At 38.5% G+C, this 26020-nt stretch overlaps 1 protein-coding gene across 1 annotated transcript in view; it reads right to left on the reverse strand.

Annotated features, from left to right (window-relative positions):
* Nucleotides 1-26020, reverse strand: part of RYK (receptor like tyrosine kinase) — a 110387-nt gene that overhangs the window by 43527 nt on the left and 40840 nt on the right. The window contains exons 5-9 of the mRNA XM_040232817.1: nt 24919-24972; nt 21155-21299; nt 14138-14238; nt 10774-10899; nt 8150-8236 (exon numbers count right to left, since the gene is read on the reverse strand). Coding sequence (XP_040088751.1) covers nt 8150-8236; nt 10774-10899; nt 14138-14238; nt 21155-21299; nt 24919-24972 — 513 coding nt within the window. The remainder of the gene's footprint in view (nt 1-8149; nt 8237-10773; nt 10900-14137; nt 14239-21154; nt 21300-24918; nt 24973-26020) is intronic.

Consider the following 26020-nt stretch of genomic DNA (forward strand, 5'->3'; position numbering starts at 1 on the left):
GTGGGTAGCCATTCCCTTCTCCAGGGGATCTGCCCAACCTAGGGATCAAACCTGGGTCTCCTGCATTGCAGGGGGATTCTTTACTTTGCTAAGTCACTTCAGTCGTGTCTGACTTTGTGCGACTCCATAGACAGCAGCCCACCAGGCTCCCCTGTCCCTGGGATTCTCCAGGCAAGAATACTAGAGTGGGTTGCCTTTACTGTCTGAGTCATCAGCAAATTAAACTACGAGATGCCATTTTCCTCTTAAGGTTGGAAGAGACAAAAAAGTCAGCTACCTGCCAGTTTGGGCAAGAGTGTAAACAGGCTCATGAACAGCATCTTGAGTAGGCAGAGGAAGCAACATCCATCAAAATTTTTAAATACATATACCACGTACCATCATTAATCCCACTGCTAAAAGTCTACTCACAAAAACTCATCTATACATAACTTAACAAGAATACTGTTCAACTGTAACAGCAAAAAACTCAAAACAACCAAAAACCAAAGTGCCCATCAACAGAAACCTAGTTAAATTTTAGCATGCGAGAACATTATGCAGATATCTTAATTTAAAAAATGATTTATATGCACTGACACAGGAATATTTAAAAGATACATTAAATTTTAAAAGCAAGGTAAAAAAACTGTTTATGTGATCAGCTATATTTCAAAATCAAATTTGTTTGGATGTCCATCAACAGAGGAATGGATAAAGAAAATATGGCACATATATACATGGGATATTACTCAGCCATAAACAAGTATGAAATCACACCATCTGTAGCAATAAAGGTGGACCTGAGACAGTCACACTGAGTGAATTAAGTTAGACAGGGCATATGCGGAGTCTAAAAAAAGCATACAAATAAACCTCTTTACAAAACAGAATTAGAGCCAAAGACATAGAAAACAATCTTATGGTTACTAAGGGGGGAAAGAGGGATAAACCAGGAGACTGACTTATACACACTACTATATATAAAATAACCAACAAAAACTTACTGTATAGCACAGAGAACTCAAATCGGTACTGTGTAATGACCTACATATATGGGAAAAGAATCTAAAACAGTGGATATATATGTATGTATAACTAATTCACTCTGCTACACAGCAGAAACTAACATAACACTGTGAGTCAACTATACTCCAATAAAAATTATTTTAAAAGATGGTTTTTGAAAATTAGATACATTTGGATGTTTTTCTTCTTACTGGTAAAGAGTCATAAGAAACTGTTTAGGGTGGCTACTTTTAGAGGTAGGAGAGCTACATTTTGTACTTTTCTGTCCCGTTTAAATTTTCTAACTTTACAAACATACAACTAGAAAAGAATGACCACAGGAGACGGTGGTGCCTTTTCTTGTTTCCTTCTTACCTCTATGTAAGTAAACAAACAAAAAGAAGTACCACTACATTAGGAGAAAAAGATTTCATTTTCATATACTAGTCAAAATTAGTAGGATTATTCCATTTTATTTTTAGCTTCTGAACTCATGGTTTTCTCTCCAGGTAACAAACAGAACTAAAATTGGCTTTTAATTCAATGTTTTTGAAATAAAACACGATAACGCAGTTTATTAATATCTTTAGTCTACACCTTCAAGTGAATTAAATAAAAAACCATCAAATATTTGTACAAATCTATAAGGATTCCTCTATCTTAATAAAATAGAGGATGTTCTTTCCTGTTTGAAAAGAACACATCCATTAAGTGAATAGTATATTTTCATTCAGTTCAGCTCAGTTCAGCTCAGTTTAGTAGCTCAGTCGTGTCCGACTCTTTGCGACCCCATGAATCGCAGCACACCAGGCCTCCCTGTCCATCACCAACTCCCGGAGTTCACTCAGACTCGCATCCATCGAGTTGGTGATGCCATCCAGCCTTCTATTCCTCGGTCGTCCCCTTCTCCTCCTGACCCCAATCCCTCCCAGCATCAAAGTCTTTTCTAATGAGTCAACTCTTCGCATGAGATGGCCAAAGTACTGGAGTTTCAGCTTCAGCATCATTCCTTCCAAAGAAATCCCAGGGCTGATCTCCTTCAGAATGGACTGGCTGGATCTCCTTGCAGTCCAAGGGACTCTCAAGAGTCTTCTCCAACACCACAGTTCAAAAGCATCAATTCTTCGGCGCTCAGCCTTCTTCACAGTCCAACTCTCACATCCATACATGACCACAGGAAAAACCATAGCCTTGACTAGACAGACCTTAGTCGGCAAAGTAATGTCTCTGCTTTTGAATATGCTAGTATCTAGGTTGGTCATAACTTTCTTCCAAGGAGTAAGTGTCTTTTAATTTCATGGCTGTAGTCACCATCTGCAGTGATTTTGGAGCCCAAAAAATAAAGTCTGACACTGTTTCCACTGTTTCCCCATCTATTTCCCATGGAGTGATGGGACCAGATGCCATGATCTTAATTTTCTGAATGTTGAGCTTTAAGCCAACTTTTTCACTCTTGTCTTTTACTTTCATCAAAAGGCTTTTTAGTTCCTCTTCACTTTCTGCCATAAGGGTGGTGTCATCTGCATATCTCAGGTTACTGATGTTTCTCCTGGCAATCTTGATTCCAGCATGTGTTTCTTCCAGTCCAGCGTTTCTCATAATGTACTCTGCATATAAGTTAAATAAGCAGGGTAACAATATACAGCCTGGACGTACTCCTGTTCCTATTTGGAACCAGTCTGTTGTTCCATGTCCAGGTCTAACTGTTGCTTTCTGACCTGCATACAGATTTCTCAAGAGGCAGGTTAGGTGGTCTGGTATTCCCATCTCTTTCAGAATTTTCTACAGTTTATTGTGATCCACACAGTCAAAGGCTTTGGCATAATCAATACAGCAGAAATAGATGTTTTTCTGGAACTCTCTTGCTTTTTCCATGATCCAGCAGATGTTGGCAATTTGATCTCTGGTTCCTCTGCCTTTTCTAAAACCAGCTTGAACATCAGGAAGTTCACGGTTCATGTACTGCTGAAGTCTGGCTTGGAGAATTTGGAGCATTACTTGACTAGCATGTGAGATGAGTGCAATTGTGCGGTAGTTTGAACATTCTTTGGCATTGCCTTTCTTTGGAATTGGAATGAAAACTGACCTTTTCCAGTCCTGTGGCCACTGCCGAGTTTTCCAAATTTGCTGGCATATTGAGTGCAGCACTTTCACAACATCATCTTTCAGGATTTGAAATAGCTCTACTGGAATTCCATCACCTCCATGAGCTTTGTTTGTAGTGATGCTTTCTAAGGCCCACTTGACTTCACATTCCAGAATGTCTGGCTCTAGATGAGTGATCACACCATCGTGATTATCTGGGTCGTGAAGATCCTTTTTGTATAGTTCTTCTGTGTATTCTTGCCACCTCTTCTTAATATCTTCTGCTTCTGTTAGGTCCATACCATTTCTGTCCTTTATCGAGCCCACCTTTGCATGAAATGTTCCCTTGGTATCTCCAATTTTCTTGAAGAGATCTCTAGTCTTTCCCCTTCTGTCCTTTTCCTCTATTTCTTTGCATTGATCTCTGAAGAAGGCTTTCTTATCTCTTCTTGCTATTCTTTGGAACTCTGCATTCAGATGCTTATATCTTTCCTTTTCTCCTTTGCTTTTCACTTCTCTTCTTTTCACAGCTATTTGTAAGGCTTCCCCAGACAGCCAATTTGCTTTTTTGCACTTCTTTTCCATGGGGATGGTCTTGATCCCTGTCTCCTGTACAATGTCACGAACCTCAGTCCATAGTTCATCAGGCGCTCTATCAGATCTAGGCCCTTAAATCTATTTCGCACTTCTGCTGTATAATCATAAGGGATTTGATTTAGGTCATACCTGAATGGTCTAGCTGTTTTCCCTGTTTTCTTCAATTTCAGTCTGAATTTGGCAATAAGGAGTTCATGATCTGAGCCACAGTCAGCTCCTGGTCTTGTTTTTGTTGACTGTATAGAGCTTCTCCATCTTTTCCTGCAGAGAATATAATCAATCAGATTTCGGTGTTGACCATCTGGTGATGTCCATGTGTAGAGTCTCCTTTTGTGTTGTTGGAAGAGGGTGTTTGCTGTGACCAGTGCATTTTCTTGGCAAAACTGTATTAGTCTTTGCCCTGCTTCATTCCGTATTCCAAGGCCAAATTTGCCTGTTACTCCAGGTGTTTCTTGACTTCCTACTTTTGGATTCCAGTCCCCTATCATGAAAAGGACATCTTTTTTGGTTGTTAGTTCTAAAAGGTCTTGTAGGTCTTCATAGAACCGTTCAGCTTCTTCAGCATTACTGGTTGGGGCATAGACTTGGATTACTGTGATACTGAATGGTTTGCCTTAGAAATGAACTGAAAATGAATTTTAATTTTTTAAAATGGTTTTTAGATATCAAAACAAAGTCAAGAGTATATCTTTAAAAATACTTTCAAAGAAACCAAAAATGTATGTCAACAGTAGAAGAAAATAGTAATAATAATTCACATATCTTATAATCAGTGCAGGAGGGAGAAGAAGATACAAAGATTGGAAAAGCCAACATCCAGCTTCCAGTCCTACCTAAGAAAATGGTGAACCATCAATAAAACCCAGACCACTAAACACAAGCACCATGATTACATGCTCATTCCTTAAAAGTGGAGCTGTCGAAGCTGAGAAATTATTAATTTCACTTACTTCCAAGACTAACCCATGGAATCACTCCAGATGGCTTCACTTAAAACTTCTGTAGGAATAAAAAACAGGTAGACACAACCCCAAGGACTTGAAACACTTGCTACTTTGGAAAAATCACTTTACCCCAATGTCTGTTGAAATAAATTTTAGTTGTTTAGAAACTGTTTAAAATTTAGGATCATTCAGTAAATGGCAGGATATGTCTTTTTTATTCTTTCTGTAATATAAATAATTTTTAATCAAATTATGGTCAGAACTATTAGTATTTGGGGGCTGGAAGGAATTTTTTAGAATTTAAAACTAGTAATAGTTGGAGGTCTGCACCTAATTGGTAAGAGTTTATCTTCCTGCCAGCTAATACAGAGATCCAAGTAAAATAAGAAGTAATTTCACAATGTCATGTTTTGCATAATTTTTCAAGTTCTTAACTTTGATAAGCATGTTCTATTAAGCAAGGGACACTTGAGCTGGATAATGAGCTAAGAAAACTTTGGGGGGAAATAATTTTATACATTTAGTAAGGAAAAATCATTGTCCTGGATTCTTTACCCAGTTTGGCCCTTAGCCTTTTAATTTTAAATACTGAAAGGTCTAACTCAAAATGTATGTATTTGAAAAGAATACTATACAATAATTTACATTCTAAAAGTTTCAAGAAAGAACAAAATGATTTTTTAAAAGCCTACTTATTTCTAATTTGTAAAAAATTAGAAGTTACAAAAGAAAATAAGAACTTAATACCAATAACTTCAAATTCATTCATTTATTTTACGGAATTCAATTTCACAATATTCAATGTGTGAAATTCAGATTCCTAATTTCAATCTCTCGAAATTTATATTAGCATATCCATTAAGTTTCTGTGAAAAATTATGAACTTTTTAAGAAGCCAAACTCCAATTTTGTGCTTATGCCTAAAGGAAAGGTCACTGATCTTTTAAAAACTTATTTTTGTATTTTAAGCTGTACTTCTAACTGTACAGCGTGTAACAAAGCACACAGATTTGTGAGAGAACTCTGTCAGCTCTATGTGGCTTCAATTAAAAAATAAAACTAACATTCCAAGAGAATAAATCTCAGAGACAATCATGTGGAGCTACCTAACAATTTTAAAGCAAATACTGTGGTCAGAACACTTCCTCCGTGTTTCCCACACAAACCATGACTGTATCCTGGCTAAGGACTCACTGTGCCTTCTCTGGTTTCCGTGTAACTCAGAAAGAACATTATAATTACAGTGGTAAGATACAGAAACAAGCAAGCGACTACAATGCAAATGTATACAGACAGAGAAATCTTATCTTGTGAAAACAGTCCCAGTATCTGCATTGTGTTTTCTTATCACTATTATTTCCTTTTCTCCCCATTCCAATCCTAAATCAACCCAATTCTGTATAGAAACCTCTTTAGTTAATTCTACATTTATTCAGAACAAATTAATATTAGCTCAGTTCTAAATTATCCATAAAATATTTACAAACCTCAGAAGAATATTAGAATTAAGGGGAAATGTTTCCTTTAAAAAGTGGAGAAAGTGTAACAAAAGACAGATGTTATTAAAATTAGGGCTCAAATTTTACATTTACAAAGAGTAATAGGTAAAGTATCCTTCAACACTAGTCAGAAAACCTAGTGGGACCAAACTTAAATATCCATTTTTAAAAGTGTTTTACGGTTAGGAGAAGTGAATGAATAAATATTGAACACAGTAAGTTAAATCATTTGTTTAGAAAAGAAAAGTGTAAGTTTGTGCTTGTAGCATCCTTAAACAATTTTGCTAAATTAAAAGAAAGTAAATTCCTAAGATTTTTTTGGTTAGATTAGTACAATCGAACTTTTTAGAAATGATAAACATAAGCCCTTCATACTTTTCAAGAATTCCTTTAAGTAAATTTAGAAACATAAGTTCTTGTAAATTAACATTAAACATAAGTTCTTATAAGTTAACGTTGTGAACTTCATAAAATTGTCACCTCCTACTCATAAAACTGAATTTAGTTTTGCCCTCAATTTATGCATTTGAAATGTTAAATTTGTTTTTCCAAAATATTCTAGTTATCTCACCTTACATCAGACACTGTCAGGCTTACTTAAGTACTCTTTAAATTATCACATTTTTTCCTTCTCTTAAAATAAGCAAACAGACTCAACTAAGAATTATTTTAGTTCAGTTCAGTTGCTCAGTTGTGTCCGACTCTTTGAGACCACATGAACCGCAGCACGCCAGGCCTCCCTGTCCATCACCAACTCCCAGAGTTTACCCAAACTCATGTCCAGCAAGTCGGTGATGCCATCCAACCATCTCATCCTCTGTCGTCCCCTTCTCCTCCTGCCCTCAATCTTTCCCAAAATCAGGGTCTTTTCAAATGAGTCAGCTCTTTGCATCAGGTGGCCAAAGTATTGGAGTTTCAGCTTCAAAATCAGTCCTTCCAATGAACACCCAGGATTGATCTCCTTTAGGATGGACTGGTTGGATCTCCTTTCAGTCCAAGGGACTTTTAAGCTTTTACAAATACCAATCATAAATCATTAAAATTTTAATATCATAAAAAGGTTTGCTAATTTACCAGTATTAGGCAATAAACCATATTAAAATATTCTAGTATATTTTTATAGGGAATCTCTAACTGAAAATTTTATATAAACCAGTAAGTGAAAATCTAAGCAGTATATTTCTCCAAAAGGTGAACATGTGAAAATAGGTATTCTGTTAATGAAAATATAAACTAGGCACTACCGTTTAGAAAACAATCTGGCAACAACTATCAAAATTTTCAATGTAAATACCTCATGGGGCAGCAATTCTAACTATGGCTGTATCTGTAAAACCCTACCAAGATAGAACACACACAAGTGGATATTTTCTGCAAATTATATATAATAGCAAAAAAAAGGGGGGGACCAGGAGTGAGAGGAAGGCAAATAACAGCAATACACATAAGATACAGTGGATCATCTTTTCCTTTACAATTCCTCAGTACTGGGGATAGGGTATGCTGAGATGTTTTTTAAGAAGGAAAAACCAAACATTGGAACCTAGGAAAAACATAATATTAGATATAGGAAAAAAGAAGTTAAGTGGATGCAGTTTAACTGGAAGCCTGAGTACTATCTGGGGCTTCCCTTGTGACGCAGCTGGTAAAGAATCCACCTGCAATGCAGGAGACCTGGGTTAGATCCCAGGGTTGGGAAGATCCCCTGGAGAAGGGAAAGGCTACCCACTCCAGGTATTCTGGCCTGGAGAATTCCACGGACTCTATAGTCCATGTGGTCTCAAAGAGTCGGACACGACCGAGTGACTTTCACTTTTGAGTACCATTTAACAAATGCATAATGTCTTAACTATTAGCTTCTATTTTCTATACCTTAATGAGAACAACACAAATCTCCTAAAAGTTAGCCTGTATGAGCTAAATTAACATGGACTTATTGAAAGGTCTGTCACACTCTGAAAATCAGAAACAATTTCACTGGCATAAGCCACCTTAGACAGAAAAGCATTATGGAGACAGGATGGGAACAAATCCTACCTTTAACTGTTTTCACAAATGCTTGTTTTTCTTTATTTGGATCTTTTTCATCTACTAAAATCCCATGGAAAATACGCCCAAAAGTACCTAGAAGGAAAAACAATAATTACTGAGATCATATGATAATGCTCATAAAATTATAAGTACAAAACTTTCTGGCACAATACAATTTAAACATAACAAGGCCAAATGTGATCAACATTACTCCAGCCCTAGCATAACAAGACTCGAATTTTTATTTTCCTTCTTTTTAAACCACAAAACATCTTAACTTGCTTTTAGAAAAGACGTATTTAAACTGTCTATGAGAATTCATTCTGAAATAGCCTAAACAAACTAACGATACAGCTAGGAGCACTGGGGAGAAGGCAATGGCATCCCACTCTAGTACTCTTGCCTGGAAAATCCCATGGATGGAGGAGCCTGGTAGGCTGCAGTCCATGGGGTTTCAAAGAGTCAGACACGACTGAGCGACTTCACTTTCTCTTTTCACCTTCATGCACTGGAGAAGGAAATGGCAACCCACTCCAGTGTTCTTGCCTGGAGAATCCCAGGGATGGGGGAGCCTGGTGGGCTGCCGTCTATGGGGTTGCACAGAGTCAGACATGACTGAAGCGACTTAGCAGCAGCAAGAGCACTGGAGCTCAGCAATGGGCTATCCACAGAGACATTTATAAATTTCTAGACTTAGCCTCAGAGCAATGACAAAGGAGAAAAATGGACTCTCCTTATACATTCAAAAACACTCAAAAAGACCCTGCTTCCGTTAATGACTATTTGCCTCTGGGACAGTTCAAACCCCTCCCTTGGCTGTGACTGACAAACAAGCATCTCTAACTGATAGATGAATTCAGAATGACTCACATGCATCCAAAACACTTCAAACTGAGTTATGGAAGGGGGAAAGTTACTGTCTATTTAACAACTTGAAGCGTTCAGGAAAGTATTTTATTATTAATTTCTGTCCTCTTCTTTCAGCATTGTCCCCAGTCAATACCCTGAAACTTAAAAAAGAAAGCAAGGACCAGCAAACAGGGAAGGGCAGGGTCTTATCTCTCAAACACTTATCATGTGTTACTTCATTTAATGTACATCAGTTCATCTAATCTTCGTGTCTAAAGTAGAAAACATAAGCCCATATTTATAGACAAGGAAACTGGCTATGGAAGACAGGAAATGATTTCTCTAAGGTCATGTAGGCAATAAACTGTGGGACTGAGACTGGAATTTGGGCATAACTCCAATACCGATGCATCTCCTTCTGCTGGAACCTCTGTACTTTCCATCACAGAGAAAATTACTTAGAATGTTTCAAAAAGGCCTGTGTGCAAGTGATCATCTCTGGACAAGAACAGGAAATATCCTTTTAAAAGTGATAAACACTAATAATCATGCTTTAATATACTTGAATATCAAAATCGTACCAAAGCTTAATAAGGCAAGTTAAAAATCTAAAGAAAGGGAAAATACAGATCAGTTTTATAGAGGAAATAAATTGTGCACTGCTTTCTACCTGACCTGTCTCTTGAGAAACCTGTATGCAGGTCAGGAAGCAACAGTTAGAACTGGACATGGAACAACAGACTGGTTCCAAATAGGAAAAGGAGTACGTCAAGGCTGCATATTGTCACCCTGCCTATTTAACTTCTATGCAGAGTACATCATGAGAAACGCTGGGCTGGACGAAGCACAAGCTGGAACCAAGATTGCCGGGAGAAATATCAATAACCTCAGATATGCAGATGACACCACCCTTATGGCAGAAAGTGAAGAAGAACTAAAGAGCCTCTTGACGAAAATGAAAGAGGAGAGTGAAAAAGCTGGCTTAAAACTCATTCAGAAAACTAAGATCATGGCATCTGGTCCCATCACTTCATGGGAAATAGATGGGGAAACAGTGGAAACAGTGGCTGACTTTATTTTTCTGGGCTCCAAAATCACTGCAGATGGTGATTGCAGCCATGAAATTAAAAGACACTTACTCCCTGGAAGGAAAGTTATGACCAACATAGACAGCATATTAAAAAGCAGAGACATTACTTTGCCAACAAAGGTCCGTCTTGTCAAGGCTATGGTTTTTCCAGTGGTCATGTATGGATGTGAGAGCTGGACTATAAAGAAAGCCGAACGCTTTAGAATTGATGCTTTTGAACTGTGGTGTTGGAGAAGACTCTTGAGAGTCTCTTGGACTTCAAGGAGATCCAACCAGTCCATCTTAAAGGAGATCAGTCCTGGGTGTTCATTGGAAGGACTGATTTTGAAGCTGAAACTCCAATACTTTGGCCACCTGATGCAAAGAGCTGACTCATTTGAAAAGACCCTGATGTTGGGAAAAATTGAGGGTGGGGGAGAAGGGGAAGACAGAGGATGAAATGGTTGGATGGCATCACCGACTCGATGGACATGGGGGTAAACTCTGGGAGTTGGTGATGGACAGGGAGGCCTGGCGTGCTGAGGTTCATGGGGTAGCTAAGAGTTGGACATGACTGAGCGACTGAACTGAACTGAACTGCTTTCTATCCTTAGGGATGAAATGAGATGAAATTCTTAAACTTTGAAACAAAAAAAATATTTATACTAACAGTAAATCTTCCTTGAAAACCTGATTTTGAGAGAATAGGTACCTTCTTGGAGTACATCTTTTAGAGTTATCCTCTCCCTGGATATTGCGATATCCTTCACCTTAGCTTTCGCCTCCAAAAGAGTGACACTTCTCAGGTCGTTCTTCTCTATCCGCAAGGTAGGATAACCTGAGGAGCCAACAAAGCCAAACCAAGAAATATAAATACCTTCTTATGGCATCAGGATCAGCTAGTTCAGTTAGAACCCCAGGAGTCAAGTCACAGGAACAAATGAAGGTAAGAATCAAAAAGGAAAAAGGCAAACACAGGGAGAATTATTTATGAAGGCCATACTAAATTTTAAAGAAACACTTTCCCACCTACCCCAAAACCTTAAAATGCAGAATTAAAACAAGAAACATTAAAAATAATATTTTATTAATACCACTTCAATTGCTTTTCTGCCGAATGAAACAAGATTTGACTCATGGAATTAATCTAATCCCTTGAATGAACTGCTTTTTTCTCCAAAGATTTTCTAATATAGTCTCCTAACAAAAAAACTTCAAATGAAGAGATGTTTGTAAAAATATCTTTTCTTAAAAAAAAAAAAATATATATATATATATATACACATATATAATTGGTTTAATCATTCTAGCATCCATACAGCCTAGTCATACCATTGTGAGATCCATATTCGTTTTTCAGTTCCCTGGATTCATATTCACTCTTAATATGATGATAGCAAAACAAAATTTCTGGCCATAAATTAAAATTATCATTGCAACAAAAAAAAGTTAGAATAAAAGGACGATCTAGTGTTATCAGCAAGCAGAAATTGGAATGGTATTTTAGGGAAGAAAAATCCCGAAAGAAAGGGTGGACTCAGACAATGATTATCAGTGGCTGCTGGAAGAACTACATGACAAGCTTTGAAAAACTTTATTATAAAAGGATGCATTAGGATGACAAAACCTGATCCCACTGATCAGCAATTTGACCATGATACATCTAGGTGTGTGTGTATGTCTAGTATATATGAGTGTTTAATCCTTCCTGGAGTTCTCTGAGTTTCTTCCATCTGTATACTATTGCGTTTTGTTATTTTTGAAAACTCTTGACTCTTTTATCTTCAAGTATTTTTTTCTGCTCCTTTCACTTTTTTTATTTACAGGCAAATATATTTCTGTTGGTTTTTTTAAAAAACACTATTTATTTTGTATCATACATAAGAAATGAAGTATCTATCTCCTTAAGGCAATGTCTACAAAAACAAGTAAACTTATTGGTGGTAAACTTAAAAATCTGTCAAAAAATAACTTCCACTGACTGTTTAAAGTGCATTTTGCTTTTAGCATATATAATGATTTGCTTATCTACCTCTTTAAGGTTATATCCACAATCAAGAAATGACTCTAATGAGCAAAGCTAAACATTTAAAGCAATGAGGTGTTTCTTAGGAATAATCTGAACTACCCTCACATCTATCATTTTATATCCTGAGGGACATACATCTTTCTTTCCTTGGTGGAGATGTTAACTGCTGCTATGATTTCTCTTAGATTTCTTTTAAGCTACAATGCCCGCTTCTTTCCCCTTTCCTTTTTCTTGCCACATCTTACTAAAGAAACTAGATCAACTATCCTGGAGAAAGTCCAGCATCTGACTCTTCTAGTGTCATCTAACTCGTTCCTCTATCCTTGTAAACTCAAAGTCAGAGTTATAGCCTTAATTAGATCCAGGTTAACTCTCTGCGGGGGAAGAAGACAAACTACCTAGCTATCCTACTTTTAATGATGCTAAGTTCCAGGAGCGGATTCAGGCAGTAACACTATGATCTCTCAAATGGTAAAGCTCCCTACCTCCCTTTGTTCGTATAGTTTAAAACATGGGCAATCTTCTCCTGAATCAAGTATTTTATTAGGGGATGCAGGTATGATATTCTGAGTCTATCATTCCTTCTGCATTTGTTAGCTGGGACTTTTCTGTTTAAAAAAAATGTTCCCTTCATAAGCCAGCACTATCTGGTTAGTGTGAAACAGTTCATGCTCAGCTATCAGAGTAAGGTATTATTGGTGCCTCAGTTAACTCCCATAAGGAACTTTTTTAAAAAAAGTATCACTACAAATTTGTGGGTTTTTACACATTTCTACATTTCACATTTATATCACTTCAATCTACTGCAATCACTATTCTTTTTGATGCTCAATGGTTCCATTTTGGAAAGCTCTTGTCTTTAGTAGTTTCCTTGATTTTTGGCTCAACAAATGTCCCAGGTTATCCTACTTATTCCTGACCCAGTCCTAAGATCATCCATTTCTCCAAAGAATCCTGATTCTTCTTAATGAGAAACAATACTGAAAGACCACAGGAGGGCACTGGGTGAAGAACAGATATTATCTTTTAAATAATGTTGTTTATCATTTTTTTTAATTGACTTTGCATTTTGCATTCACTCCTAGGATCATCTGTTTATTTGGGGGCTGTGCTGGGTCCTGATTGCTGTGCCTGGCCTTGTCTCTAGCTGAGCTGCTGTCTAGATGCAGTGCATGGCTTCTCACTGTGGTGGCATCTCTGGTTGCGGAGCACAGACTCTAAGGCACACGGGCTTCAGTATTTTGCAGCATGCAGGCTCAGTAGTTGTGGTGCACAGGCTTAGTTGCTTTGTAGCCTGTAGGATCTTCCCAGTCCAGGGATCAAACCTGTGTCCCCTGTACTGGCAGGCAGATTCTTAACCACTGGACCGCAAGGGAAGTCCAAGAACAGATATTCTTTTCTTAATTTTAGTTTACTAGAAAGTAAATGTCAGTCCAAGGGAGATAAAGGTAACTTGCCTACAAGAGCCTAATTAATCAATGGCACCAGTGAGTTGAGTCCTGACTTGTGGCCCACTGTCTATCCTGATGATTGTGTTGTTTCTTGTTTGGTGAATGACGTTTCTCAATCCTCATTATGTCTAAATTATACTCCAAGAATGATTATTTTCCCCTGAACAGCTACGGTATAAAAACTTTAATTAAAATTCTGTTTAAAATAAAGGAAATTAGATCTCCAATGGCAGCTAGTTTACCATCATGATCAGAAAGCAATGTAAAGTCCTTACCACAGCCCATGAGACCAAATAATTCATTAAAATCCAAGTCTCCGTCTTCATACAGCTCAGTGGCTTATTCTAACTATTTGAAAATCCTCCTTTTGAATTTGTACAGAAGTGATTCAGTAGCCCTTTTAACATAATCTATAGAAACCTCCCTAAAACTAATTCTAACAACTAAGCCTAATTCTGTACATGTTAGATTCTATGAATGTAGCATGGCATATGTCCCATAAGTAATTAACCAAGGACAAGAAGACAGGACCAAGGACAGACCATAAACAATTTTAGTAAATCATCTTTAACTTTTAGAATTAAATTAACTCTTACTGGTAATAGGAGTTGCATTGTTGGGTGTGTCGGCTCTCAGATACTGAGTTGTCTGGGTAGATGGCTGAGACAGTCCTTGGGAACTACTGCTGGCACTGATGCTGCAAATAATTTTTAAAAGAGAAACACTTGGCAAGTCAGCTTCAATGAGAAATTTCCTTTTTCAATACATACAAAATGCATGCAGCCATTATAACCAGCTTAAAACCTTAACAGAGATCACAATAATACATGGATCGCCATCACAAAAGTTTCATACTGAAATTTTACTCTACTTCATAATGCAGAGCTCTGTTCTTTTTCTTTCCTTTCTCCCTCCACAATCATCAGGTGATTCATCATATCAAAGTCATTCACAAAATGTAGCATTCTTTGAATACCATAGATAGCAGTCTTGAACCTCATACAATATGTTAGGGAACTGTGGACCAATACTTAGTTAAGAACTCATGCCACTCAATTTAGATCGCTTTTAAGATCAGGAATATAAAGACAGGATTCTTTTAATGATGGTCCATAACCAAATGGCCTACAGATGATGGCATATGAAAGCAAATCAAACATGCTCAAAGCTTGGGAAGGGATATCCTACCTGGTTCAAGTCTGTTTAATTGAATACATTTTGCTTCTTCTACTTCCCTAATCCCACCTTTTGGGAATTTATAGAATTTATTAGAAATCGTTAGCACTTGAAGCATTTTATTATGCCACATTTTTTAAGTAATCAAGAGACCCAGAAGCTGGTAGGCTCAAACAACTTCATACTCAAGATTACTACAAATCAATGTCCTTTCATTTTGTCAGTGGACAACCACCTTATCCCAGGTCACCCTCGACCACATTCTAATTACACTGCCTCAAGTCTAGTAATTCTGCAGCAGTGGAAAAGCAAAGCATAGAAATTCAGCATGAGGTGTGAAATCAAAGGCAAGATGTCATACCCTCAAGAAGGAAGGGCTACTTTCCATGTCTCCCTTAGCTGTAGGATCAGCAGAGTCCAATCAGAGACTCCGAACTTTCCTAAATATGGAAATCTTTCGAATGACCACACCCCACACAATAGCTCTGTATTTTCAAAGCCCAATGATTAAAAATACACATAATGACAAAAAGCTGCTACTCAAAAATTGATCTATATAGGTCTACATGTATAGTAGGTACAGGATAGCACAGTGAAGAGATGGAAAGTATAACCTTGAAATCAAAACTGCCAGCACCATTTATTAACTAGCTGTATGACCTTAGGCAAGATAGTGCTTTTGGAGCCTCAAACTCGTGATGGGTAAAATGACTACAATACTACCTCCTGAAAAGGCTGCTAAAATAATTACATGAAAAATATAATCCTTTTAGGTCAGTGCCCTGCCCTCAAACATACATTTATAAATTATTATTACTATTTATGTTCATTATTACTAATATTACCATCCCTAATCCTTAGAACCACAGAGCACCCGTTTTTGGAGTTTTGAGCACGACTCAAAGATCACATCAGAAATTAAAACTGCAGAAGTCCAGGATTCAGTAATGGGGAGGGAACAGAAGCATCATCATTCCCAAAGATGGAGAATATAATAGAATACAAATACTTACCCATAAAATGGGATTAAGAAAACCCACATCCCAGGATCTAGGGGAGGCTCAAGTTACATAATATATGTGGAAAGTACAATTTAAATATTACCTGCAACCAACACTGATGACTGAATAAATATGCACAGATCCCAAAGTATTTACTAGTTCAACAGTAGGTGGCACTCTTGTACCACCTCAGATTCTTGAAAAGCCTGAGCATGCAACAATGTTATGAGCATGTACATATTTAGTGGCTGAAAGTTATGACCAACCTAGATAGCATATTCAAAAGCAGAGACATTACTTTGCCAACAAAGGTCCCTCTTGTCAAGGCTATGGTTTTTCCAGTACTCATGTATGGATGTGAGAGTTGGACTGTGAAGAAAGCTGAGCGCTGAAGAATTGATGCTTTTCAACTGTGGTGTTGGAGAAGACTCTTGAGAGTCCCTTGGACTGCAAGAAGATCCAACCAGTCCATTCTAAAGGAGATCAGCTCTGGGTGTTCTTTGGAAGGAATGATGCTAAAGCTGAAACTCCAGTACTTTGGCCACTTCATGCAAAGAGTTGACTCATTGGAAAAGACTGATGCTGGGAGGGATTGGGGGCAGGAGGAGAAGGGGACGACCGAGGATGAGATGGCTGGATGGCATCACCGACTCGATGGACGTGAGTCTGAGTGAACTCCGGGAGCTGGTGATGGACAGGGAGGCCTGGCGTGTTGCAATTCATTTGCAGGTTGCAAAGAGCTGGACACGACTGAGCGACTGAACTGAACTGAAATGAATAATGAGCAAAGCACTATGTCAAGCGGCCAGAACAAACCTTTGAAATCCCAGATTTATGAGAGAAAGATGGAGCATTTGAGGATCAACCCTTGTTACCTATTAAAATCAGTATTTACATAGCTACAGCACGAGATAAAAAGTGAGATAAAAATGTACACTTGCTTGCACTTAATAGTTTAATACCAGTCTAAATAAATTATCTCATTTAACTTTCATAAGCAAGTAAGATTAGCAGATATTAACTCTGCTATAGAGTTAAAGCTAGAATTTAGGGCAAAGATCATCATTTTCCTTCAGAGCACTTGTTATAATTTATATTTATATATCTAATTCATTTATTAATTCAACACTATTTGCTAAGTGTCTATTATATGCCAGATACTGTGCCAAGTGCTGACGATACAGTAGTGAACACAATAAACAAAGATCCCTACTTTCGTGAAGCCTACATTTTAGCAGGGATTTCTGGTTTAATATCTGTTACAGCAGACTATAAACTCCATGAAAGCAGGAGAAGTACCTGTTTGTTCACTCCTTCCTCCCCAACACTAAAGCCAGGGCCTGGCCCGAGAGGCCTCAAGTGGGCCCAACTGAGCCTTAGTGAGAACTCAACTAACACTTACTGGATCAATCAATAAACAGAGAAAAACACACTTTCTTCATATAGAAAGCTATAAAGCACACAGAATGGTTGCTTCTGATATGAGCTATTGATATGTATCAAAAGAGGCAAAGAATTACTGCTCTAACAGAATGCTTCCTGCCTCTCTCCACTCATCCCTCCTTCAAGAAATTCTTCATGAAATATTCATTCAACGATAGCCATTAGACACCAGACACAGAAATGAATAAAGGGAAATAAAATGGCCTTGTCACCAGTAATGAGATAATGGAAAATGAAGATACTGTCAAACAACAAATTCAAGCAACCCACAAAGAAATGAGTTCTCCTATATTCAAGGGCCAACAGGGAGAGACTATGGGGCAGACAGGGCAGAGGCCAGTCCCTCTGTGCAAAGGCTTCACAGAAGCTCTGCTTCTCCAGAACACACTCCCCCGGCACAGCAGAGATGGAAAAGATGAGCTTGTACTGTCAGGAGAGGGCAAGTCACACACATGGGCTCCAACTGCCCTTGGTATGAGCACCCCCTTAGGCAGTTTTGGTCTCTGCCTCTAAATAAGCTGTGTAGAACAGGACTCTGGCTCCTGAGTGTAGGAATGGAAAAACTCTCTTCCATCCCTGTGCAAGGAATTCCGTGGAGCCATGGGTTCCATCAAACCTCACAGGGCTGTTGTCAAGACTGAGGGAATTAATGGATATAAAGCACATGGAACAGTGCCTGGCATATAACAAATGAAAAAAGAAGTGAAAGTGTTAATTGCTCAGTTGTGTCTGACCCTTTGTGATCCCACGGACTATAGCCTGACAGGCTCCTCTGTTCATGCAATTCTCCAGGCAAGAATACTGGAGTGGGTAGCCATTCCCTTCTCCAGGGGATCTTCCCAACCCGGGGATTGAACCTGGATCTCCTACATTGCCGGCAGTTTCTTTACCGCCTGAGCCATCAGGAAAACCAAATATAAGTGCTTTATACAATTACAATATTGAGTTATTATAATACATCTATTACAACAATTGGCCTTCCCTTATGGCTCAGACAGTAAAGAATCTGCCTGCAATGCAGGAGACCAGAGTTTGATCCCGGGGTTGGGAAGATCCTCTGAAGGAGGAAATGGCAACTCACGCCAGTATTCTTGCCTGGGGAATTCCATGGACAGAGGAGCCTGGCGGGCTGCAGTCCATGGGCTCGCAAAGACTGAGACATGACTGAGCGACTAACACTTTCACTTTCATTACAACAACAAGGAGTCCTTCCTGTTGCTCTGCTCTGGTTCTAGCAGCGCAATCCTGAAGAAGTTATTTAATCTCTTCAAGTCTATTTCTTCATCTTTAAAACAAGGACAGCGTCATACCCATTAAGTGGCTGTGAGCATCAAATAAAATACTACACATACAGAGCATGGTATAGTACTAGCAGACAACACTTGATGAAGTGGTAGTCATTGTTATCTCACAGGCCCCAATGCAAAGAGAAGAAGCAAGTGCCTCAATACTATTAGATTACTACATGGGAACTTTCTAGTCACCACTATTAGCTTGCTGTCAAGTAATAAGTAACAGCTAGTAGAAAAGGCAGAGAAGGCAATGGCAACCCACTCCAGTACTCTTGCCTGGAAAACCCCAGGGACAGAGGAGCCTGGTAGGCTGCAGTCCATGGGGTCGCTAGGAGTCAGACATGACTGAGCGACTTGAGTCGGACATGACTGAGCGACTTCACTTTCATGCACTGGAGAAGGAAATGGCAACCCACTCCAGTATTCTTGCCTGGAAAATCCCAGGGACGGGGGAGCCTGGTGGGCTGCCGTCTATGGGGTCGCACAGAGTCGGACACAACTGAAGCGACTTAGCAGCAGCAGTAGAACAGGCAAGAGTTGAAGAAGAAATCAATCCATGACTAGCAGTACACTGCAACTTTCTGAAAAGAAGCAGCCCAATAATGGCACTTACCATAGGCAGGGCTTGTTCTAAGAGCTTACAGTTTTATTTCACTAGAACTTAACAACATGCTTACTAAGCATGTGCCATGATCATCTCTGCTTTAGCGATGAGGAGAACCAAGACATAAAGAGGCTACAAAACTTCCTCTGGGCCACAGAGTTAGCAAGTAGCACAACCAGAATTCAGAGGTGTGTTAGCTCCAGTCCATCCTCTTAACCACTAGGCTGTACCCTGAAAACAAGTGATGATGAAAGATGCTTCTCATCAGGCATCGTCTGGAAATCTTTGTCAAAAAACTAGAGAGAACTGGAACACCAATTAATGGGTGGTAATGAATTATTTCAGCAGCAAAGGTATAAGCCCCACAAATTCTTAAGTTTTTATACAACTCTGACCTGGTTGTACATGGTTCAGAGCCCTCACACACAAGCAAACCCTCAAGAAGAATGTGTTTATCAAGACTAACTCTGAAATGCTATGCCTCCCAGTGACCTTTAACTCTGCCATACCCTCTCTCAAGAGTCCCATCAAAATGTTCCTGTTACGTCACGACCTCCTTAGCTCTTTCTCTACAAAACCCAAATCTAATGAACACAATCATACACACAAAACATATTCTGCAACACCTCACCCATGTGTTTCTTTTCTTACTCTGACCTCCTTTCTCTGCTGAGATAAAAAAAAGTGTGACCGAGGGGACAGAGAATACTTAGGGGCAGGAATTAATCCAACCAGCGTCCCCCATTCCCTTGTGCTGTTTCTGCCGCACATATGCTTACTCACTATACGTATGACACCACATAGGACTGGGGGAGTCAGCAGTAAGATGCAATGCTTCCTAACTGGAAAAAGCTTACATTCGAGCAGGAAAGACAAGTACATAGGGAAAAGGTACAGTAATTGCTACCAAACAGAGAGAAAAAGAGAAACAGGGAAGGAAAGAGAGACAAAAAGAGGAGGGAGAAACTGACAGCTGGGGGGCTTAAAAAAGACTTCATGAAAGAGATGGCAATGGAGTTGACATGTGAAGAATGGAGAGGGTTTGAATCCATGGCAAATATAGGGAACAAAAGAATGCATGAACAAAAGTCCTGGAGGGCAAAGAGTAGAGCAAAGGTGAGGAAGAAGTAATTACTTGACTGGAGCATAAGAGGCAAGTTCAAAGAGGAAGGGGTGCTTATCTCCACACTTTAAAGGAGGACACCTTGAAAGCCAAGTCACGAAGCTGAGAATGTCTTCAGTCAGCAAGCGGGAATCACTAAGGAGGGAAACAAGAACTGTGGACTAAGAAAATAAACTCATCTTTTCATCTCTACCTCTTTACCCTATCCTGTCTACAATGTACTTCTAGTCATCCTGACTCACCCAGGCTGGGACAAGCTGCTATATTCCCACACTAGAATACATATCATCAAGTTTATAAACTTTTATAAACATGTTTAATGTCAAAGATTAAATACTTGAAGCCATGATAGTACATCATTATTGTTTTACTCCTGGCACTTAGCATAATATCTACCAGTGTATCTCAAAAGCTACACATTAAAGTCACCAGGGAAGCTTTAAATAAAAAAAATAATAATAATAATACTGAACGCCCAAACACCACCCTAGACCAATAACATCAGAATTTTTGGAAAGGGTGTCAATATATTTTAAAAGTTTACCCATGACTCTAATAGGCAACCAGGTTGAGAACTATGATTTAAATCATAGCAGGTTCTCAATAAATGTTAATAAACTGGATGGATGAATGGACGAATGGACAGATAATTATGGAGGGACAAGCAAGGAGGAAAAAGCAGGGCTATTTCAAAAAGGCACTGGAAGTCTAGAAGACAAGTCATGTCAAAGGGGATAGGAAAAAAATTGATCTCTACTTTTTCACCAAATAATAAACTGTAATTTCTGACTTCACAAATTTTTTAAAATAAAACTACAAACACAAAGACGGTATTTTTCCTTTGGCCAGGGCTTAACCACCCTCCCTTCTTCCCCTGCACCACTGTGCTCCACTAAGCATGGGTGTGGGTAGGCTCCCATGTATATGCAAATAACTGCTTTTATTTTTTTCCTTTCTCCAAAGATGTACAATACCTGTCATCCAGTTCAATCCTTTTCATACTATGAAGGTGCAAAACAGCTAATATTATTGCTACAAGAAATATTACTGCACAGCAAACTCCTACGCTGATATAAAACACACGCGTAGAAGTGGTTGGAGCTGCATGTACAGGATCATCTGAAATAAAAATGAATAGCACATTAAGCTTTTGAAACAAATGTCATCAATTGCTTTGTAACCCAATATACACCATGAGTATCCTGTTCTTTGTAAAACAGATCTTCATTTCACGTGTCCATTTTTTGATAAGATCGGTCACCAGTATTGTATTGCTATAAATTTCATACAATTTAAAAAGTGTTTTTGTTGTAGTTTAAAAAAGGGTTTTTAATTGAACTTTTGGTTAATTAGCACGCTTCACAAGTGGCATACACATAATAAAGCATCCACCTGCAGGCACGCTGTCCAACAGGGGATGCTCTGCAGCACGCCACGCAGTACAGCAGCCACCGGCCCCCTGTGGCAGTAAGCGCTTGAGACATAGCTAGCACAATGAAAGAACTGCAGGTTTAATTCCATTTCATCTTCATTAATTTAAATAGTCACATATGGCTAGTAATTCCCATACTGGACAGCAAGCTCTACAGACCCTTCCTCAACAGTGGCATCTGGTGTGAGAGATGAGACATCTATTTTGCCAATCACCACTCCTCAAAGGGGGAGGAATATACAGCAGGGCAACCCACGACGTAAAACAAACAAACTTTTTTCATCTTTTTCTCTTGAGAGTTAAAAGAAATTATTTTGCTTATCTGTTTTTTAAAAATAAAAGCAGGAAAACAAGACTCTAATCATGAAATAATATTCATCTTAATGTTATTCAAAAAGAAAGCTTCAGCAACAGAGTGCACACATACACACAGGAGCAACAGAGAAAGACGAAGAACCGAAGATCCACATGATAAGAGCAAGCAGAACGGAAGACAGAGAAACAGAAATAGAAACGATGTAACTGGAACTGGTGTAACTGAAGATTAATGAGTACTCACTTCAGCATTCTACTGAAGAATCTGAGTTTTATCCTAAATGATATGGGAAGTCACTGCAAGCCTTCAAGCAAAGGAATGACATACATAATGATACTTGGAAAAAAAAAAAAAACAAAGATGACCCTGCATGCTATATAAAGAATACTGTGGGGAAGAGCAAGAGCAGAAGCAAGAACACGCCAAGAAAGAAACAGCCATGGCTTGGACAAGGATGTTACGGGGAAGGTAAGAAGTTCATGGATTGGGAAGCAGAGTCAACAGAGTTTGCTAAAGGGATTACGCCAGGATAGAAAGAAAAAGAGGAATCAAAGCTTTGGCTTAAAGAATTAGGTGGAAAAGGTACCTTTATAAAGAGGAAAAAGAAGCAGGTTGGGGAAAGAGAGAATTAAGAGTTTTGTTTGGTCCAAGAGCACCTGTACATGTCTATGTGGAGATGTCAAACTGACAGATATACAAATGCAGAGTTATGGGAATACGTCAGGACAAAAGATATAAAAGCGACAGCTTTCAAAAACTTATTTTAACATTGCTTTCTAAAATTTAAACTTTGAATTAACAAATAATGAACCAGTACAGACTGATGCAGAAAGACCAAATGGCTTCTAGAACAGCTATACTTGACCTGCAGCCTGAATGAAAGCAGGACTTTCCTTAAGAACGCTAGGGGTCATTCAATCTTGAAGGGCTGGGAAAGGAAGGTTCCAAAGGTTGATGTTGGCAGCATCCATCTCGGCACATTCCAGGGCAGAGGAGAGGACGCCGCTCTGCTGGGCACATGCCCAAATGCACCCTGCCTGATCACCTTTAATTCCAGACTAGTGTATGCACCGTTCCCATCCCCTCATTGACACGTCACCTGCTACCGCCTGGTCACCCTTCGGGTCTCAGATGAGACGCCACTTTTTCTCAGGAAGCTGCCCTGCATTTCCTCGCAGGAGATTACACACTCTTCTCCTCAGGGTCCCAAAGCACCTTGTGCTTGCCATGCCACAGCTTGCCGAGGATATTGTCATCACTGCTTATTGCCTATCCATTTCCTCTGGTGCATAGGGAAGCCCCGGGGAGCTTACAAAGTCTGTTTCATTCAAGGTTTAATCTTCTGCCTCAATCATACCACCTGGCGTGTCATAGTGTCTTGGTAAATGTTAGGTAGATGAAAACAAAGAAAGGGAAGGGAGGAGAGAGGAAGCAAGGAAGAGACCAAGGATATACAGCACTCTATTCTCCTTGTCAGAAATAATAATCCTAAGCATAAAAGGAATGGATAAAATCACCAGAATTTTAAAAGCTTCGGGAGCAGTGATATTTTTAAAAATAGTTTAATTTCTTCTCAAAGACAAATCCAAATGAAATATTTTTAAAAGGCAGATAAATCTCATATTATTTTCTCCTTAAAAATGGTATACTTTGAAATATCCAGAACTATTCAATTTAACCAAGTACAAAATCTAACTACCAGTTTAGAAGAGAGAAAAACATGTTAAATGGCACCATTAAAATGCAGATGTGGAAAATTCTATGAGACAAATGAGTCAAGTTCTTCAACAAATAAATGACAGTGAAGGGAAAGGGGTGGTTTCTGATTAATATAATGCATGTCAACCACGTACAGTGTTAAGCTTGCTTCATCTAGATCCTGATTCAGGGAAGAAACTACACACAGACAGCTTTGAGACAATCAGGTTAACGGGAGCATGGATTAGCTTCTAGAAGACATTAAGGAGTTAGTTTTGTTACACGTGATAAATCAAATACAAGTAAAGAGGTGTTGGATGATTGTGGCTTGTTGACTGCTGCTGCTGCTGCTAAGTCACTTCAGTCGTATTCGACTCTGTGTGACCCCAGAGACGACAGCTCATCAGGCTCCCCCGTCCCTGGGATTCTCCAGGCAAGAACACTGGAGTGGGTTGCCATTCCTTCTCCAATAACTAATGGCTTTTAAAAAGTTCTTTACACTGAAACATTTATAGGTGAAATGGCATGATGCCTAGGATGTGCTTTAAAAAATTCTACCCTTCCCTACCTACCCACCTGTCTGAAAGAGGAAGGAATCAATAGTACAGGACTGGCAAATGTTGATGATTACTAAGGAGGGTGATGGTCACATGGGGGTTTATCAAAACATTCCCTTGACTTCTCTATTTTTGAATCTCTCTGCCCCAATTTTTTTTAGTTTACTTCCATAAAGAGAATCTAATAACATGTTAAGATGCTGCTATTAAAACGGCTTCAGGAAGAGTAAGACTTAAGGATGCATCCATATCAGAAAAGGAAAAAGAAGTCTAAGTTATACAATCTTACGGAACCATTACCAAAAAATAAAAACCTATGCTGAGTTTCTGCTCTGTAGGTTTAAACGACGTGGATCTTTCAGCTCGTATTTTCACCTGGATGAAACTAGCTAAGAGCTGCATCCAGGCCATGAATTAGATTTTCTAACTTTCTGTTAAACAGATGAAGATCTTACACATATTTCACATTCATACTTTAATTATGGCCACCTGAAATGATGATATAAATTCTTGCTTATAAAAGTTTTTTAGAATTTTACTTTACAAAATTTTCAATATTCAAATAGTTCCATCTAAATATACCATTCTACAAAACATCAGTTAAATAAATAGCATGGCATCACTTAATCTTTTGGGAAATTGGAAACCACAAAACCTCCAAGCTTCATGAAATCAAGTCTATCTGCAATCAATTATTTTTCATCCCTAATGATGGAAAAATACAGTAACACTTACAAATAGTTCTGCTAGTGTTTTTGTCCAAGGCTGAAGTTTTTACTTCTTCAAGTTCTGAATTTAAAAGGAGATAAAAGATGCTTTAGAAATTCTTTTCCATGAAAATCCTTATATATTGTAATTAAAATTTCTGAACTTTTTCTAACAGTTTTATATTCTAAAAGAACACTGCCTAAACTAAGTAACAAGGTATTTGTTGCAAAATGATAAATGCTACATTACTATTCTGATAATCATCACTATATTCATCAATCAACAGTGTATGCCTATATTAGCCAATTACAGTTACTCATTGAAAAAGGGTTTCTGTGGTCAAGAAGTCTAGGAAAATCTACAAACCATAACCTCTGAGGAGGCTAACAGTGCACATTAGCAGAGTGTAAAGGCACTGAGGAGTTTCAGAGTAATGAAACTTGTCTGAACCAATAGTTTCCCTCCTCGTATGATAAAGGAAACTTTTCTTGCCAGTATCACCAATTAACATTCAATACAGTACACACATGTTTTCTGTTGCAGATACTTTTCAAACAGTACTAAGCTTGAAAACCATATAAATAAATACATTAAGATCACATACTAAAATAAGAATCATGAATGTGAACTGGAAGATTAGGGTGGCCAAAAGTACAACCACCAAAAAAACAAAAGACTGGTTCAATATTAAGTTTAAGTCTAAAACAGAATAGAAAACTACATCAATGGTCACATTTCATGTACATAATAAAGAAAATGGAGAGGGTATGAGATCATTCTGAGTATCAGCTGAGCATTAAACCTCACTGGGTACTAGCACTGGTGTGCTCCACAGACTCCATCACACTTGGCCATCATTCTCCCTTTAAGCACTAACAGCTGAAGTGCCATTGTACAGGCAGCGCCACCTCCCTAGGGACCAGGAACCATCTGTTCTGCACTCTGTATCTAAAGTCTACTTTGGCTTTAAAATTACATGAAAGTAAGTATGTAACTGGATATGCAAGAACTGACAAATGTACCAAAACACTAAAGCTAAAATGGGGCTAACTTTTCATTACAAAAATGTCTATTCTGGATAAAGAAGTGGTGAAAATACACACACACACACACACACACAATAAAATAA

This window comes from Oryx dammah, unplaced genomic scaffold, assembly GCF_014754425.2.
Source record: "Oryx dammah isolate SB20612 unplaced genomic scaffold, SCBI_Odam_1.1 HiC_scaffold_2, whole genome shotgun sequence".
In the NCBI taxonomy this organism is placed as follows: domain Eukaryota; kingdom Metazoa; phylum Chordata; class Mammalia; order Artiodactyla; family Bovidae; genus Oryx; species Oryx dammah.